Source organism: Euprymna scolopes, chromosome 30 (assembly GCF_053919585.1).
Source record: "Euprymna scolopes isolate OS-2025 chromosome 30, ASM5391958v1, whole genome shotgun sequence".
Classification (NCBI taxonomy): Eukaryota; Metazoa; Mollusca; class Cephalopoda; order Sepiida; family Sepiolidae; genus Euprymna; species Euprymna scolopes.
In genome coordinates, this window is record NC_136511.1 from 91197491 (window position 1) to 91217775 (window position 20285).

Sequence of the window (20285 nt, forward strand, 5' to 3'; positions counted from 1 at the left end):
TGGAAGGAACAGCTGTGTCTTATATATTTTTTTAATTTCTTTTTTTTTTCTACTTCACTACAATAATTTGATTTGCTCCATTTTCATCTCTCCACCACCTTGAAATATTATTTCTATAATTTTCATCACACTAGCAACTATCTTTTTCCTTTATGACGTCACAGATCTTTCAGAATTATCATTCAACTTTGATGAAATCACACTGCTTTTCAAAACACCATTAAGCCTTTAATGAGGCTTATATTTAAGTCAATATTTGTTTATTGAAGAAAATCATGAAGTGTGCCCGGTGTAACAAGCTAAACAAATCAACTAAAAAACAAGATCCGCCAAGTTCTATAAGTATATATAGATTTTCTTTTCAAATTTAAAAACATGCACCTATATTGTCTTATTCAATGTACTTCGTTCGTTTTATTTAGATGGAAAGTATACAATATATTTATTTAATCAAAATTGTTTAATTTTAAAAGTTATATATTTTTATGAAAGCATTTTCTTTTTAGTGTAAATAAAAGATATCTTTTAATTATAAACTGACAAATTTGTTTTTGTTAATTTAAAGAGGGATAAAGACCTAACGGAGATAGATTACTTTAGAAGTAAATTTCTTAAAGTCATGTAAAGCAGCGTTAAAATAAATGAAATGGTTAATAATGACGATGATGATGATGAATTCTGTGGAATATTATAAATAAAATGTTACTCTCATATATATTTACGAAAAAATGTTCTTTTTAGTGTAAATAAAAATGTATACATATCCTTTGATAATTAACTGACAAATTCGTTTTTTTTTTATTCAGAATATTATATATAAGATGTTACTCTGCAAAAGATCGCCTGTCGTCGTCTAGCATTTTTATTACTGATTTTTTCGACATAAGTGCATTTTAGTTAACCGGAAGTATATTTTATTTTCGTTTGCGGTAAAGGTTTACTATCGGGAAGAGAAGGCAATCTAACCTATTTCATCAATTTTAATTTTTAATTCTTAAAGAAAGTTTTAATCAATGTCTTAAGTAAAATCAACAAAAGAAATACAAATTCAAATATTCCAAAATGATTTGCAGTTCATAAAACTTTTAATTTATTGAATTAAAGAACTTTATCTTTTTCAAATAAAGAGAAAATAGAAGTCATCCATTTCATAATATTCTAAACTAAATGTTATATTTCATCTGTGCATTATTATTATTCTTTTTTATTTTGATAGAAAGTTACATTTAATTTGTAAAGTTTAATATATTTTGAAATATTATTGCTACATTTTTAACAATTTTAATTTAATTGCATGAATGTTTCGTAATTTAATGTTTTCTATTATAATACTTCGTTACTTTTGTGCGCTTTTTTTTACACAGTGATCACCACTTATCAAGGCCCGGAAGCCACTCAGGGATAAGGGTTATTGCAAGTACATTACGTTAGTGTGGAGATTTGATGAAGTGTTTACTTAAGGGGGCGGTTCATTAGGAATTTGTTTACTTCTGGTTAAGTTTAAATGCTGTTATATTTCACTATATTATTTTTTTAATAAATGAATAATTCACTAGTAATTTAAACAAATGTAATAATTATAAATATTCTACTTAATGCAATAAATGTATGCATGGTGCTGTAATAGTTTAATGAAATGCAAATATCATAAGTCACAATTACAGATATCCATATTTCTAATAAGAAACAATACTATGAAAATAGTGGTACATATTAAGAAATTTCTAGTGGAAAAGTGAGGGGGTTAGAGGACTTAATGGATAGAAAATGAAAGTGTTTGCTACCATCTTTGTAGGAATATGTATTTGAGAGAGACAGTATGTTCGAAATGAATGTAATATATAGAGAGGGAAATATACAAATAGTTTCGGGAAACACAATTTAGGAAATGCTGTATGTACTGATTGTGAAAGATTGTTTAAAAGTGTTTGTTTATTTTCCTATCAGAACTCTAAATGCAGGTGGAAAGGCAAATTTATATAGAATTATTTTGAACTTGTTTGTGTATTTAAACATTTTTCTACTAGAGCTTTTTTAATCTCTAATAGAAAAATGTTTAAATTGTCGAATCTTCATTATTTTCCGTTTTTCGATTAAAAAAATTGTTTGTGATTTAATTTATAAGAAATGTTGAATTTAAAAACAATATTTGTAAATATCAAAGTTCATGCATTGCATTTTATATATTTTTAAGCTTGACAAAATATAATATTTTTAAGATTGATAAAATAATTAATATTTTTAATAAGAAATTAAAGAAATGTCTTTTTTAGAGCTATTAAAATCTTTTGGGGATTTTGTTTTAAATATTTTTCTGAGCTAAAAACGAAATTATTGCAAATCATGATTCAGTTATTAAAGTACACATTTATTTTTTATGGTGTTTCCTTTTTAATTTCTAAAGTTGGTTGGAAAAGATAAATGAAATTCCAAACCAATTTAAGTTATTATATAATTATTATATGCAAATTTAAAAAAATAATAAATCTCCTGAAAATGACAACATGCTACGAGGAAAGAAAATGAAAACAAAATACAAACTAATTCTGTTCCTGGTGATTGCGTTATATTGTCAAAACTTTGCTAATTTTAAACAAATAAATGTTTATTGTTTTAAATTCTGCATTAAATGCTGCCTTTCTAAACTGACAGCTTTAAAATGTAAACAATGCTCACAACGACGAGTAAAACCTCCACAAATTTCAAGTAATTCTTTTATAAAAATAATTCAAATGGTAGTTGTCCGACTGAAAAAAAAAAAGAAATAGATTGTGACTTGAATATTGGCTTTTCTTAAAAATGTCATTAAAACACAACTGTTAGATGGATACACTGTAAAGGAATAGAAACTAAAGAAAAATAATATAACTTACTAAAAAACAAAACATACAAAATAAGTCGTTAGAAAAATATGATTACTACAACCTTCACTGTTTATGTAGTTCCATATTTCAAAGTGTGGTATCAGGGTATGAACTTGCACTCAATCTTCCATTCCATAATTGTATTGTCTCTTATACCTTGGCTTACTCGTTATCAAATACCACCAAAATTCGTTTGAACCTCTTTTTTTTAGAAATATTATAAAACTAAAATGACAAATGCATCAAAATAAAGACTTTATTGAACTTCAAGAAATCAATTGCAAGCTATTGCAATTTATTTGTAAAGTTTGTCAAAAGGGATGGAGGGTACTAGAAATCTGGAGAGACCTGTTGCCACATAGACTCCAGAGAAGACCACCTATTATTATCAGTGAGTAATCACTAATGATTACCTGTGTAATCATTAGTGATTACTCACTGATAATAAGCCTAGTAAGTTGTTGTTATTATTATTATTATTATTATTATTATCATCATCATTATTATTATTAATAATAATAATAATAATAATGATAATAATAATAATAATTCCATTAATTGGCATCTATTTATCATGTTTGCTTTTAGTTCTGTTCCCTGACGGGAAAGACGGGTGGTGCAGTTGTTTTTTGCATCAGGCTTGCTTTTCCTGTCATAACTGATAAAGTTTATTCTCGCCTGTCTTGAGGACATTGGTAATCTGGTGCTTCCACACTTCACGCTGTGGCTTATAGCTTCCAAGGCCTATGCCGACCTCGTTCATATCTCTTTTACATGAATCTTTGAATCGAAATTGAGGGCAGCCCCTTTTTCTCTTGTTGACTATCAGTTCTCCATAAAAGAGCTCTTTTGGGATCCTACCAGCCTCCATCTGGTGAACATGTTCAAGCGAGTGTATGTACATACTGAGCATACCCACATACTCAGTGTTGGTGATGAAGTCTAACTATTTGATATCCACAGTCCTCCTCAGATTGTGCATGACAAAGGCGCAAATACGTTTTTCCTGATGTACATACAGCACACAGCAACACGCTCAGGATGCAAGCCTTACACACCACCATCTTGGTATTGACTTTTAATTTTCTGTTCTCCCAAACTCTGCAGGCAAGTGTGATGAATGTGGAAGTTGCACAGCCTATGCTTTGTCTTATATCAATATTGTGTTACTGTTAAGCCTAGGTACATGAACACTTTCACGGCTTCATGTTGGTAGTTGACGATGATTGAAGAGGGGAGGTAAGTGTCCTGGCTCATGATGTTAGTCTTTCTCAAACTGATGATTTGTTGAAAGTTATCATAGACCTTAGAGAAAAAGTCTATGAGGTGTTGATGGTTGTCATTTCTATGGGCAGCTAGTGCAGCATCGTCTCCAAACAGCAGGTTGCAAATGAGGATTTTTCAGATTATGGTTTGGGTTCTAAGTCTGCCAATGTTTTAAAGTTTACCATCTGAATGTGTGTGGAAGTAGACCCACTCTGTGGAGTTACCAAACACCTGGTCGAGCATGACGGCCAAGTAGATATCAAACAGGGTCAGAGTAAGCACTCAGCTCAGCTTCAACAAAAAAAGATGATGTTGCTCGATCGAACTGAACAACAATCCTCATGGCCATGTGAAATGACAATGATGCTCAGGAGCCTACCTGGGTATCCAATCTTGTCCCAAACCTTGAACAGACAGTCTCTGCTCATAAGTGAGGTCAATGAATGCAATATATAGGGACTGCTTTTGCCCCCTACATTTCACCTGGAGCTGTCAAAAAGCAAAGATTATGTCAACCATGGAATATTTGTCCCTGGAACTGCATTGCAACTCTGGATACACCCTATCAGTAAGTTTCTGGAGTCGTTTCAACCCAAGCAGACAAAGAGCTTTCCTACAAAGCTCAACAGTGAGATTGCTCTGTAATTGTTGCAGTCACCATAATTTTGGATGTTGCAGTCTTTCATATCTTGTGGTACTTCACCCTCCTCCTAGCACTGGCAGAGTAGTTCATGGAGGTGCTGAAGGAGTGGGCCCTTCCACTTTTGATCACTTCGGTTCGAATGCCATCCAAATCTGGTGCATTGTCATTGGGTAGGGTTGTAAGGGTTGTCAGTTCATTCAGCCCTTCCATAGCAGGGGAACGGCTCATGGTCTCTAGCATGGGGTTTGAGGTGGTACTCTCCTTGCTGTGGAGGTTAGATTAATGCTCCACCCATTTGTCCATCTGCTTGTTGCTGTCGATGATGGACTCCTCACTGGTTGACTTAAGTGGGGCTTTCTTGCTGTATGTTGGACTAAGTGTTTTCTTGATGCCACCATAGACACCTAACAGAGGTCGGTCCAGTATTGATTGATGCAACTCCTAACAACAAGCTAGGCTCTGATGTGAGTTGCTCAGAAAGTCTGCAGCATGGAGTTTGTTAGCTGCTTCTTGTGGCTAAGCAGGGTCATACACTTTTCTTGCAGTAATGGAGTCAGCGCGACTGTATGATTGTCAAACCAGTCATAGGTCTTGCTCTACTTCCTACTAAAGACGAAGGCAGTGGTGTGAATCACATTACGGATCTGCTCACACCTTTACTCATCATTCTCTTGCAGGGGAGCTGATCTCTATGGCCTCAATCAGTTGCTTAGTAAGCAACTTCACCCTGCAAAGATTCTTGATCTTAGACATGTTGATTGTTAGTCTGCCTGGTGACCTTACGATGCATTTTCTTGGGTTGAATCCGAATCTTGCTACACACCAAGGTATGGTCAGTGTTACGATTAGCACTGTGATAGCCACCAGGAGATGTGGGGATGCCACCAGGAGATGTGGGGATGCCACCAGGAGAAGCTGTGTTGAGGTTTTGAAAAAGCTGTTGGTAATGCATCGGTTGTGAAGAGAGCCCAGTTCAAGCAGCATTTCATTCATGTTCCTGATGCCAAAAAGCCTAAGACAGCTGGGCCAGAAGGTGTTGACTACCCCCTTTCATGTGTTGAAGTCGCCAAGGATCACCAGGCTATCGAAGGGTAGCACCTGGTTTAAGGTGGACTGCAACTGCTCATAGAAAGCATCTTTCAACTCAAGTAGAGGATCAGAGCGTACATGCTGAGAAGGATAACTGGACTGTCAGTGGTGGTGAGGAATAGAGATAGGGTTCCTTCTTTGCCAAGCTTGCTCAAGCTGAGCAGCATGTTCCTAACAGTGAAGCCAACGCCATGCTCCCTGACTTTATCAGCCACTTTGCTGTGTCAAATAAAGGTGTAGTTTTTCTCTTGGAGTGAGCCCATCTCCATAGAGACCTGCAATGCACTGATGTAGACTTCAAGTTTCAAGAGCTAATTGTTGATGACTGCTGTCTTATGAGCATCATCCACTGCGTGTTTGTTTAACCAACCCAAATAACACAACATACCAAAACACATATCGCCTGTAGTATATCTTATTCTATAGTAACCAGTAAACACATCTCCCTTAATTTGGACTCCACATAAAAAGCACTAATAGTAAAAATAAATACGCTGGTGATATAACACCATTTTCAATCAGCAAAATGCTTTTATGATCACTAAACCAAACATTGATGCTTCTACCTATATAACTAAATTACAAGCCATAAAAATGACTATAGGTTAAATGATCAGATTAATATTGTTATTCCTGGAATGTCAAGTGCAGTTCTACATAAAGTTTTCAAGGTTATCATCTAGGGAAACTTTTGATACACTAACGCTAAAACAAGAACTAATGGTCTTAAATAAAATTGTGATGAAATGTTATTTCAAAAGTGATCTTTCTAAGAGACGATATAGACAATGAATGCACTAAAGACCTGTTTGAATTAACAGAGCAAAATCTTGCAAGACAAGCTCACGCAATTAGAATAAATGGTTTTCTGATATTGAAATTGAAGAACTAAAAAGAGCAACTTAGTAAGAAGATTTATATGAGATTGTGTACATCAATAAACTTGATGTTTAATGATAATAAGGTTATTTGCACAGAAACAATCGTTCAATGTAGAACATGAGATGGCAGAAGAAGATATTGATATTTTCAGATTGTCAGATGGAAGCTAAGAACTGGTAATTTAGAACAGCTGCCAAAACTTCAAACTGTCAGCAACAAAGCAAATGAAGTTTTGTCATTTCTATCAGTAAATAATTTAGATCAGTGCAATAAAATTATTAAAAATGCTGCCAATATTGTGTCAAAGCTATTCAGAATAAAAAATATAAAAGAAAAAATAAGAAAGAGCTTTGATGGCGGAAACGTTTAAATGAGCAGATAAAACAACTTAGAAAATGAAGTATAAGCTGTCCGAATGGCAAACTCAAAAGGAAGAGTGCTTGTAAAAGTCTAATCCATAAATTTGATATGCAACGAAAAGGTTTTAAATGTGTAATTTAAGAACTGAAACAACGTGTTGTAGCTAAAACTTTCAAATTTAAAAAAATACAATGACAGAATTGGGCAATATCGACAAAACAGTTCAAGAACAAGAAACTTCTTTTTCAAGAACTAGAAGGAATTGAAAGAGAGAAAGGAGTTACATCTAATACAGATTAATCTTATCAAGTCTGGAAAGGCATTTGAGAAAAAGAAGGAAAACATCAAGATTATGCAAAATAGATCAAAGATAATGAAATGGAGATATTCTCTTAAGTAACAACAAACAAGCATAATCACCATTGAAAAGCGTTACAAAGCTTTCATATTTGAAAACACCTGCATCTGACAGAATCCAGAAATATTCGTTTGAAAACAATGGTAAATTACTGTTTGACGACAGGTAGCTTCCTTGAGTGGTTGACAAAGGACACTACAGTCTTGATCATTTAATATAAGCTAAAAGAAAATGAAGTGACAAGCTTTAGATCAATCATTTGCCTCATAGTGATGTGGAAACTTTTCATTAGCATATCGTCAAAAGCAACTATGGTCATTTAGATCAAAACAATTTGCTGGCTGAGGAATAGGAAGGCTGCTGAAAAAGATTACAATGCACCAAGGATCAACTACTGATTAATAAAATGATATTAAGAAACTGCAAACGAAGAACTACTAACCTTGTCATGAGCAGGGTAGATTATAAGAAGGCATTTCATATAGTAGTTCATTCATGGATTGACAAATGTTTGGAAATTTTCAGAATAACAACTTTAAAGAATAACATCAGTTAGGAAAGTAACTTGACTTGAGGTGTCGCAATTTAATTTCATTGTTGCATTAGGTAAAGTGATGGGTATTTTCTGGGGCGATAGCCTTCCTTCTTTGCTTTTTGTCTTCAGTTTTAATCCTGAAGACACTTATCTTCCAAAATGTGAACGCAACATATGACCTTTGGAAAGGACTTCCTATAGTAAACTACTTACTATTCATGTATAACCTTTAGGTTTTTAGAAAGAATGAAAAACAACTTGATACTCTAAGGAATGGAATTTGACATTACCAGATGTACTATTCTCATAGTAAAAATAGATAAATTTGTCCATACAGATGGCCTTGAACTTCCAACTACAGATCTGATAAAGAATCTTGGAAGTGAGAGGGACTACAAATACTTGAGAATATTGAAAGGAGATTAAAAACAAAGAAATGAAAAATCAGGTCACAACTGAAGAGTAAGGGTATTCTTAAATTGCATCTCCACAGTCGGAATATAATGTTAAAGCATTAGCTGTCATTCAATAGACTGCAGGTATACTTGATTGGAATGTATATAAATTAAAATGGTCAGACACGAAGGCATAGATAATTTTACAATCTATGAAGCTTTTGAAAAGAAAGGAGATGCAAATTATATCTACCTAGAAAGGAAAGTGGTCGAGGTTTACTTATTGTTGAAGATAAAATCCAATGTATATCTGAAAATAACGAAAGTTTTCTCTGTGAAGTGAAGGGATAAGAAATACTAAGAACTGGGTGAAAAAAAAATCAAAGATTGCAAGAAAGAGAGGGAAAATTATTTGGAAAGAAACTATAGTGTATTCTTTAAAAATACTGAATTCATACACAGCCGGAATTGGTTGATAATTGGTTAATTGGTAATCCCAAAATATCACTTGGAATTGGTTGATTAGGGGCGATTCCAAAAGATTTAAGAGCACTTTAATGTCAGCCCAAGAACAAGCCACTCGCATTAGATATAACAAACATTCACAAAACTGCAGAAAAAGCGATGTCTACTTGAAATCCTTGAAGCTAATATTTTAAATAGTAAACATTTCATTCATAAGTTTCTTGTAAAGTCGAAACTAAAGCATTCACATTTATTAATATAAAAAAATAAACATTAACATTTCGATAATTTTAATACAATTTATTTTTTTTAATTATATTTTAATCAAATTTTAATTATTTTTAATTATATCTTAATCAAATTTTTATTGTTTTTAATTATATCTTAATCAAATTTTATCGTTTTTAATTATATCTTAATCAAATTAAAATTTGTTTTAATTATATCTTAATCAAAAGAAAAAATAATTAATTTACTTGAGCGATGGCATGTGTGTGTGAGAGGGACCTTTAAACTTACAATTTGGAAACACATGGCAGCTTGTTGAAAATCAAGATTAGCCCAGAAAAAAATAAAAAAACAAAAACTATCAAACATAAATGTGAAACGGTTTATGTATAGGATTAAAAGAATCATTGAATTTAAAAACAAAATAGGCATCGCTAATGGGGGATTGCAAGAGAGAAAAGATGAGCGAGAAAGCAAGTCACTCTCTTCTTCCCTGTTCTTTTCTAACTTATACCTAATAACGAGCACTGTTAATTTCAATTAGGAAAGTGTTTTAATAATTTATCTATTATATTTTTATTTAATCGCTTTAATTTACGTTTATATTTACGAAACTATTGCATATATAAAGTAAAAATAGGACAATACTATTCCAAATTAATAAGGCAAAACATTAATTTATTATGAACTGTTTAAATAATAATGATGCAAATAAAGCATTCAAAATACTGTATCTTAATCGTTCATTTTATATATATATATATATATATATATATATATATATATATATATATATATATATATATATATCTTTGGAATAAATACCACCCACAGTCAAAATTCAGGTAGATAAATGAATAAATATATATATTAAATATATATATATATATATATATATATATATATATATATATATATATAAATAATTATTTTTTACTATAATAATTAAATACCTACAGACACTAGTGTTTCATCCTTTTGGGAATCTTCAGTGCAGGGTGTCACGATTAATACCAGTCAAACGATTTGAACCCCGCAACACAAGACATCTCTGGCTCGATTAGCGGAGACCATATCCATTCGGCTACCATTAACCGTGTGAAATAACGTTGAATTTAAACATCTTAATTTTAAATGTTCATTTACATCAGTCAGAGAGTGATCTAATCGTTATACGATGATCTATGCATAAGAGCTAAATTGACCGACTTTAATTCAACTGAAAGTGCTCAACGATAAGAAACAAATAAAAAAAACAATAAAAAAAATATTGAATTATCTATTAATTAGTTATTATTCATATTTATTTATTTATCTTCACAAAACGACTGTACATTCCTGCAGTGTTCTCGCCTTCTAAAAATACTTTTTATTCTCTAACAATTCTTCAAGCAAACTACGCCATACTTTTTACATTTAGTCTGAGCGAGACAGAGTTTGCAAAAACAAAGAAAATGATCCAACTCAGAAAAACGAGCAAAATATGGCTGTTAAATAAACTTCCTAAAACGATGCATGAAAAATAACGTAATACCTAACACAATCAGAAACATGCAACTTCCCGCAAGTTTTTACCATCCAAGTCACGAGACTACCTATACAAGTTCTGCATCAAAAAGATTATCCGACGCTTACACTACCTTCTACACCATCACATCATTGAACTGAACCAAAACCTATCGGAACAGAAAACGACCCCAGAAATTTCAACAGCAATAGAACAATGCTACCATAACAGTATCAGAACAACAAAAGAAAAACTTAAGAAATTCAACTGGCTACTCCATAAGAACAATAATGATAACAAACCAAACAACAAGGAGCACAACAAGAAAAGCGTAAATAACTCGCTCGTCACAACTAATTCACTGACACTTAATGAAATCGAACTTCTCAGCCTTGTTTATAACCACGCAGAAATTAAATAACAGATTAAAACTCGAAATGGAAACACATTTCTGCAGGACAGCATATCATTTGAAGTGGCTTTCCGCCTTTAAGCAACACCCACAGACCGCACATCATTCCACCGTGAATAACACCTCTGATTTTCCTACATATATACCCGACCGAACATTACATCCACCCCTAGACAACCCCGAACTAGACTTTAGACTCACAAGACTTAGGCGCAACATAATGAACATCATTCGACGCGAACAATCAAGCATCACACCCAACCTCACTAACGCACAACTACTCACTAACCCAACCTCACTAACGCACAACTACTCACCCTCAAAAATATGAAAGATAAAAACTTAATATTTTTACCCTCTGACAAAGGCAAAGAATTTTGCGTCATTAACCAAGATACATACGAATCTCTGGCAATAGAAAACCTTAACGATGGAACACTATATTCTTCCACCACAAACATCTCTTCCACAGATATCGAAAATCCAATCAATACAGCCTGGACCACAATATGCAAAAAAAGAAACATACCCAATAGATACATGCGAAATATCATTACTAGAAACAGCAAACTTCTCAGATTCTACCACCTAATAAAAACACAAAAACAGCCCATCTACACAAATTAGACCGATTGTATCAAACATAGAAGGACCACTATACAAAATATCCTGGCTACTATCACAGATACTCAAACCTCTACTTTTCACCTATCCAGGTCATGTTAACAACTCCGAGGAAGTCATACACAGGCTACAATCATCATCATCCCAACATCTACAATGCAACAGATACGCCTTCAGCCTAGATGTTGTCTCGCTCTACGCTTCAGTTCCTGCACGCCCAGCTATAGAAGACCTAATAACAGAATACATTGCATATAATAATCTAAACTGTTTTAACCTCACAACAGAAGACATAACACCAATTCCTTCATATAATAGTGGACAACACACATTTTCAATATAAACATAGAACATATAAACAAATATCCGGACTTCCCATGGGATCCAGTCGATCTGGTCTTCTGGCCATATTCTACATGAACAGGCTTGAACAGGACGTACTATATAATTACCAATCCGACATCTTCTTCACAAGATATGTAGACGATATCCTCATCCTAACATCATTTCTTGAAGAAGCTAATAAAATATTCATCAGATTCCAAAACGCAGACCCACATATCAAATTTACCATTGAACACCCTAACACATCCGGACATCTATTATTACTCGATTTCACACTCTACATCACAGAAACGGGCCAAGTAAACACCAACTTTTATAGGAAATTCGCCTGCCATGACATTTTCGTGAATTATAAGTCAGCACTACCTACACAAGCAAAAATTAGTTATGCTACTAATGAAATAAACCTCATTCACAACAGATGCACGAATGAAACGAACAAGATCACCTCCATTAAAAAGTTCCACCAAATCCTACAACTAAATGGATACTCCACAAAAACTATACAGCACATTAATACACTCAAAAGAAAACAAACACATAAAATAACTGTGTTCGTTACAACTCTACTTTCAACCATCTGTCCTCCCGCTTTCCTTTCCTCATTATTTATGGAACCAGGGTACGAGATTCTCCGAGATTCCCCGAGATTCCACAAGACTTTTTTCCACATAAAAGCCTGCGGGCGCCATCTTGATTCTCAATTTGTGCTCTGCAGGCACAAATGCGCAGCCACTTTAATGGTAAGCCACTTCTTTCTCCACACTCCCCCCTGATCTCATGATCACAGAGACGGCAGGGGGGTGGCGATCGCTGCCGTCTGGTGCTTCTGCGAAGGGGGACAGTGCTGCTCTCATCTTCGCATGCGCTCTCATCCACCGCCTGATGGTTGGGGAAGGCTTCATCTCCGTGGAGGCTACTGATATCAGAGTCACTGCTTGATAGGGATGGTGCAAATCAAAGCGATGGCCCACTCGTCTCAGAGTCAGAGTCACTCTCATCGTCTACTGGAGGTGGTACATGTGTTGCCGGCCGTAGGTCCCTAATGTGACGGGTACGCCATCAACCTGGACACACTGCTGACTCACCACATCGGTCACTGTGCCCCGTTTATACTTGTCAGTACATCAGTTTCTTGGCGGCTTCACTCAGACAGCATCCCCTTTGGCATATCGGTTCCGTTCTATCTCAGTGGCCACAGTTGTATCGGGGTGGATTCCTTTTTCTCGGACACGGTACTGATAGATTGCATTTGCAGGCGCCGTTCCTGGAGAGACGCCATCCTTTGGCATGAGATTATACCAGTACACAGCTTCTGCGATGGTGCACTGCTTCCTGGCTGCAATTGTTTTGATGCTGCGATGGCTTCTCTCAGCTATACTATTGCCAGAAGGCACATCAGCGCATCTAAGCCGCAGCCGCACACCCCATTCTTGTAAGAACTGCCTCATCTGATGCGTGCAAAAGGCTGGGTCGTTGTCCATCACTACTTCATCAGGTGCACCTCTTTCACAGAACACGGATGACAGCTGGCGAATAATGTTGCAAGAGTCCTGGCGCCCAGGGAGTCTCCAGACCGCGAAACGTGTAGGCCCACAATCGATGAGGGTAAGGAAGTGGTTGCCACCGTAGTGTGTGATGTCCATGCCCACTCTCTGCCACTTACCACTCACTCCTAACTCCCCTTTCTTCCATCGTGCTGGAGCTGGGTCGATGGATTGGCAAGCCCTGCAACTTTCCACCACTCTCTGGATATCTTTTTTTTCTACTCCTGGATCAATCATCTTGACAAAGTACAGTGTCCGCTTGATACCAGGATATCCACACTGTTGATGAATGTCCATGATGCGCGCTGCATCCACATTACACACAACTGCTGCACATGTGTTTTGCAGATTATCAGAATCTCTCCGAGCACCAGCCAGAAACCATCGTTGAGGGACTCTTGTCAGAGCATCTGCTCTGTTGAGCGCAGACCTGATCAACACTACGTCCACGGTCAGGTCGTACTCTGTCATGGTGTCGACCAAGGTGGCAACCCATCTTCGAATTAACATCTCACTCGATGCTCGTGTCGTCAGCTGTGCTCTTCCACTTAATGCATCGGTTATCCACCGATGAGTGCATGCCGAGTCAGTCATGATATGTAGAACCTTGGCTTGCCATTGAAGCGCCAAGTTAATGCCCTTCAATGTGGCATCAAGTTGGACCAGGTTTATGTGCCTCGAATCATTCTCTGGCCGAAGCCAACAGGCATCTTCAATAATGGAATCATTAACTGCAAGGGCAACTCCAAGGGCCAGTGAACTAGCATCCACCCAGACTGTGAACTCATTCCCGCTAATGCACCACTTTCCCTGAACGGGGTCATCACTGGTCACCCTGGACACAGTCTCTGTCAGCATGCTCCTTAAGGTGACATCGTGTACTGCATCGTTCCACCCCGACGACACGGCTGTTGCATGTCTTTTTATGGCTGCCACGTCCACTTGGGATGAGGCACAGAGCAGATCTTCCACACTCTTAGGTAATCCTGCAGCAAAGGCGTACACCAAGCCTTTGTCTGACATCCCTCCAAAAAGGACCGATAGCTTTTTTAGTTCAGCCAGATACACATCCACCGTTTCCCCGGGATGTAATTTTCGGGCCATGAATTCCTTCCATGCAGTAACTGGATCTAACGCAAATGCTGTAAAAAGGGGACGCTTGATGCAGGCGAAATCTGTTTTCTTCTCATCAGCCAACTGCTGGTATACTGCATATGCTCCCCCAGTGAGGTGCATTGGGACCACGCATTCTATACGCTTCACCCCACTGAGCTGACATATTAATTCTGCTTTTTCCACCCATTCCTGCACTGAGTGATCAGTGCTACTGCCATCAAACAGGGGAATTAGCTTGGGGTCAAATCCTGATGTCATGCCGAAATAGCTTGTGTTCGTTACAACTCTACTTTCAACCGAGTCGTTGTTTGTTTCTTCACCACACTCTTTTCTTCTACCTCTTCTTTTACACACGTCCGTTCGCTTTAGTGACTAAAAATCGTCTGTCCTCCCGTTTTCCTTTCCTCGTTATTTATGGAACCAGGGTACGAGATTCTCCGAGATTCCACAAGACTTTTTTCCACATAAAAGCCTATGGGCGCCATCTTGATTCTCAATTTGTGCTCTGCAGGCACAAACTCACAACCGCTTTAACGGTAAGCCACTTCTTTCCCACATGCTTCCTTAAAATACCACATCTCTATATAAATAAAATGAACTCATTTTTTCCCGTCGGATTTTGACCTTAATAGGATTAAAAATCAAGATATTTCATGCAAATATAATATGCACAAACGGCAGAACAATATCTGAGGTGTGTTATAGGCTTATTATTTCTCAAATTCCTCGATAATCTTAGATTTCTATACTTTTTCTGCTGAGAAGTCACGGCCAACATCGGTTAAGATCAATGGAAGTGGTAAAATATTTTCTCTCTAATAAATTCCTCCTCCCCCTGCCACCACTTAACACCGTTTGGGGATCGTTCACAAGGAACAGTTGAGAAGAGAACACCGGTTTGGCTTCGTAGTTCTTTCATGTGAAGTTATTTAAAATCACTAAACTAAGCTGCAGTGCTCTGTGGCGTAGTGATTAGCGTGCTGGACAATTCACATTATATTTTCACGTTCGCGCCGTCCTACCGTAGTCGTTTTTTTTTTCCTAAACAACTGGAATGGACTTTTCTTGGTGACCAAACTGTTAACGTTGCAGATGTTTTTGTTTTTTTTTCACACTTTATTTTCCTACTTTTACTCATGACTCCGGGTTTGATCCTTCCTACTTACCTACCATAACATTTTTTAACCCCCCCCCCGTCCCGGAAACAAACACTCGGGCAACGCCGGGTACCCCCGCTAGTTTTAATAATAAAGTAACTACACCCATACGCAAAGAACAACTAGATATACAACTTGCACACACTGGCATAACGTTAAGACAGCACCTATCTAAAACCGAAACGACATCTATGATCAAACCATGCTCTTTATACAACTGCTCCATAAAAAACACGGGATTATGTGACCACACATATTCAATATACCAAATTCAATGCAAAATTTGTAATGAATCATATATCGGAATATATATATATATATATATATATATATATATATATATATATATATATAGTTACTAGCAAAAGTACCCGTCATTGACTGGGTTCAAAAACAGCCTACAGAAAATGGACTCTGATTTATGAAAGTATGATAGCTTATGAAAAGGAAGGGTTGTAAAGAGATAGCTTCGAATTTGCAAAATATGATGAAAGTAAAAATAAAATAGATAAACTCCATAATTTATTATACCATACCTGTTTACATTGAAACACTTATCACAATATTCTGTGGATCAATATTAAAAAAACCTTGTTAAACTTTGTGACATATTTGCATTCTATGGAGGTCAGGCGCGAATGAACACCCATTAATTTTATTATACCATATTTCTTCAAACTAAAACATAATTATCAAAGTATACTCACGCAGATAGATATGAAAAGTCTTTATTAAAGTTTGTGCCTATTTCCATTCTATGGAGGCTATGCGTGAACGCAAACCCCACAATTTTATTATACCATCCCTATTTAAATTAAAACATACTTATCAAAGTATTATTATGTATATCTATATCAAAAACACTTGTAAAGGTTTTTTTTTTATTTTTAAATTTTTTATTTCCATACTTTGTGGACCAGGCACGTACGCAGACCCCACAATTTTAATGAATCACCATTATGCCAGATCAAACATACCCATTCCTGTTTCTTGATACATCTTCTATCATTATATGTGATCAGTTTTCTATAATAGTCAACCATATAGGAGCCTATTCGTGACCAGGCACACAGAGAGACTTTCATCTTTATATCATATATATATATATATATATATATATATATATATATATATATATATATATATATATATATTTATTTATATTTCTATCTATTTAGATATATATATAGAGAGAGAGAGAGAATAAAAATTTACAATTAAATTTACCAAAATGATCCAAGATGGTAAAACTAAAGTATATTATGAATATTTAAGAATTAATATTTATAAAGTAATCTCAACCAGATGTAAACAGTTAATAAAACATGTTAAAAAACACTTTGAAAAAGAGTTAAAAACATATTTAATCTGAAAAGGAAACACTTGATAAGTGGATAGTCCTTAATCCGCAGAGTTTCGAAGAAATACTTTCCTTCTCATCAGAGGGTAGGAATTAGCAAAATGCGGGATCGGATTTTGCATACAAAAGTATTTGATGAAACAACAAGTAAGTCAAAGATCTTACTTGATAACAAAAAGTGGAGCAGAGGGTATATGGTGAGGAAAAAGGTGATTACACCTAAATGGATAGTCTGGTGAAAGGTAAATAATCGAATGACGGTATAATCCAATTTTCAGATTAAATATGTTTTTAAATCTTTTTCAAAGTGCTTTTTAACATGTTTTATTAACTGTTTGCTCCTATATATATATATATATATATATATATATATATATATATATATATATATATATATAGACCAATTAACATGATGATTAAAAAAAAATTTTTTAAATTAAAATAAAGGCTAGCTAACCAGGTTTCATTCCTCGCTCAACAGAGTTTGATCGAGGAAAATTGCGGTAAAAAAATTATCATTAATATGGTGGAGGAGAGAAAAAATAAATAAATAAATAAATAAAAATTAGCAGGAAAAAATTGCATAGAAATCAAATTATGTCCTAAGAGATTTTCTTTTTGCTCGCAAAGAGAAGGTCTCAAAGACTTAATAAAAATAGTTTCTAGAATTTTTAGATGAAAGGTTGAGTGTAACTTACTCAAGATCATAAACTGAAATTTGTGGCACACGCATAGTTATTTATATGGTGTTCGCAAATCGCAGGTGAAAAATTTGCATAACGAATCTTTGATGGTACGTGTTGTTTTAAGCAAAAATCCAATCTTTATGATGTCCGACCAACATAGTGCACACTGCAACTACATTTGAATAAATAATAGAGTTATTATAGTGAGGGGAAGAGCATCTTTATAAATGGACGACAATATAGTTCTAGTTGAAAAAACAGCACATGGGTTTGATGCAAAATAAGACCATTGTACAGTGTAATGTGACTGTCTTGAGGAGCGATGCTGCTCCCCATTGGGGACGTTGAAATCCCCTAAAAACTCTGAGTAAGACCAGGTAAATATGCTGAGATTGTCCATTAAACGTTAATTGAATCCCGGACAGCGACAGGTGACCAATAAAAAGGGACGAGTTTATTGTGGTTGATAAAAATATAGACGGACACTTTATTGTTTGGGACAATGACAGAAAATAGATACTTTTTATTTGTTTAAAACAAAGATAGGAAATGTCAGAATAAAGAACGATGACATTGTCTCACATGAAGAACCCCGGCTCAGACATTCTGGGTTTCTGAGTAGAGAAATGGACAAGGTTTGACCTTTGGGGTTGTGTGAATGTGCAGTTGAGTCTTGGTCCCAGAATCGCATGTTACGAACGACCAATGAAATGCACACATGCAAGGAAGTCAGGTATTCCCCGTTTGATGTGGCTGGCCCTGATTGGTTCAGCAGATTGGCAGACCCAACCCGTGACCTTAGCATAAGAACACATTCTCGGATTGGAAGAGACAGATTGAGCCAAATTTCGAAAAAGACACACGCTCCAACAACGCCCCAGACCCCCCTCCATTCATCCTTACCGCCATCCAGAGAACAAAGGATAAGATTTTGTGAGAACTTTCATGTTTTGGTGAACTGACGATGTACATATGTAAAACCCTGTGAAATTAACTTTTTTGTTGTAAGAAAATCTGACTCTGTCTTTCTTTTCCGGCATGCTTGCGAAGCTTTATTTTTGTTTTTCAGCAGAAATCAACACAGAGCTGAGATGCTTAGTATTTTATGTGAAGATCTCCCGGTAGAGACGATCACAAGCCACAGTTTTCGGTGAGGTTAGAAGCCAGTTGCTGACCTGAGCAGGAGACCTTTGCTAAGCAAATCGGTCACTGCTATTACCTAGCCAAGGTAGACGAAGGTAAACAGGACATCTATTAACTTCAGTTTCTTTAGATTTGTAAAAATTGGAAACTTTCTTATTAATAGTATATTCAACAATGTCTAAGAGGTAGCCATTGTTGCAAAGGATCTTCGTAATGAATTTAAGCTCGTCATCCTGATTGGCTTCAGGACAAATCATCAAGTCTTAATTAAATTCAATTTTTGGTTTGTAGGACAAAATGAGTCCCAACGTGTATTGAGGCGAGTAAATGTTGGTTTATGATCAACGGAAGTAAGAAAACATGAAGTCTTGGAAACAAGAGCATCTAAAAACGGAAGAATTTGTTTCTTTCTTTCAACTGTAAAACTGGATGAACGTTATTAATGGATGCAAAAAAGGCATCCGCTTTCGTCTCATTGTCAAATAGGCAAAAGGTGTCATCAATGTAATGAAAGTAAAGGTCTGGTTTATGGAAACCAGATAATAGACCGTCTTTGTGAAAACCTACAAAGATATTAGCCGATGCTTGTCCCATTGGAGAACCCATGGCCACACTATCTGTCTGTTTGTATATAATATCATTAAAGCTGAATCAATATTTTTGGGAATTGGGGGAGTTGGAAGTTGACTCCGATATGTAGTCTCTAACAATGGGATGCAAGTGAAAAGACTAGAAACATCAAAAGAACACATTAATTTGTCAGAATGAGTTTAGTTTTGCATAAAGTTAACAAAAGTAAAGGAATCTTTAATGCAAAATAAACTATAACATTCCAAAAAGGGGTTCTAAGATACTTGTCAACCATTTAACTAACTTGTGTTGAAAAGACCCTATCATTGATAATATAGGTCTCAACGGCACCCCACTTTTATGGGTCTTAGACAAACCATACAAACAGGGTCGAATAGAACAAGTAGATTGGATTAAATGGAAAGCACACAACTTTTGACATATTTCACAATTTTGGAACTTGATCTCGATAGAGATAGTAGAATCATGTGCATTTACTGGACCTAATTTAACAAATTTAGAGGTGTCCCCCAGGATAATCATTTTATTGACATAATCCTGGTGATCCATTATGACAACGCCAGAGCCTTCATCGGGTTTTGTGATGACTAAAGATTTATTATGGCGAAGTGCTTTGATTGTACGATAATGTTCACTTCGCCATTTTGATTCACAAAACAAAATTGGCATGCCAGCATGTGAATGTGCGACGTCATTTAGCTTTGCCTTAAAA

The 20285-nt window shown here is 35.5% G+C and overlaps 1 protein-coding gene across 13 annotated transcripts in view; it reads left to right on the forward strand.

The window, feature by feature from the left end:
- The window catches only part of LOC145254565 (dual specificity calcium/calmodulin-dependent 3',5'-cyclic nucleotide phosphodiesterase 1A-like), a 1571136-nt gene that overhangs the window by 766184 nt on the left and 784667 nt on the right, over positions 1 to 20285 (forward strand). Inside the window, exon 1 of one of the 13 annotated variants that reach the window (XM_080113151.1) lies at positions 186 to 342. The exons of 10 other annotated variants lie outside the window; for them this stretch is intronic. In XM_080113151.1, the coding sequence (XP_079969277.1) occupies positions 276 to 342 (67 nt within the window). In that variant the 5' untranslated portion in view covers positions 186 to 275. Of the gene's footprint in view, positions 1 to 185; positions 343 to 18916; positions 19078 to 20285 lie in introns of those variants that run through there. 2 more of the 13 variants (XM_080113163.1, XM_080113158.1) reach the window with 2 other exon arrangements.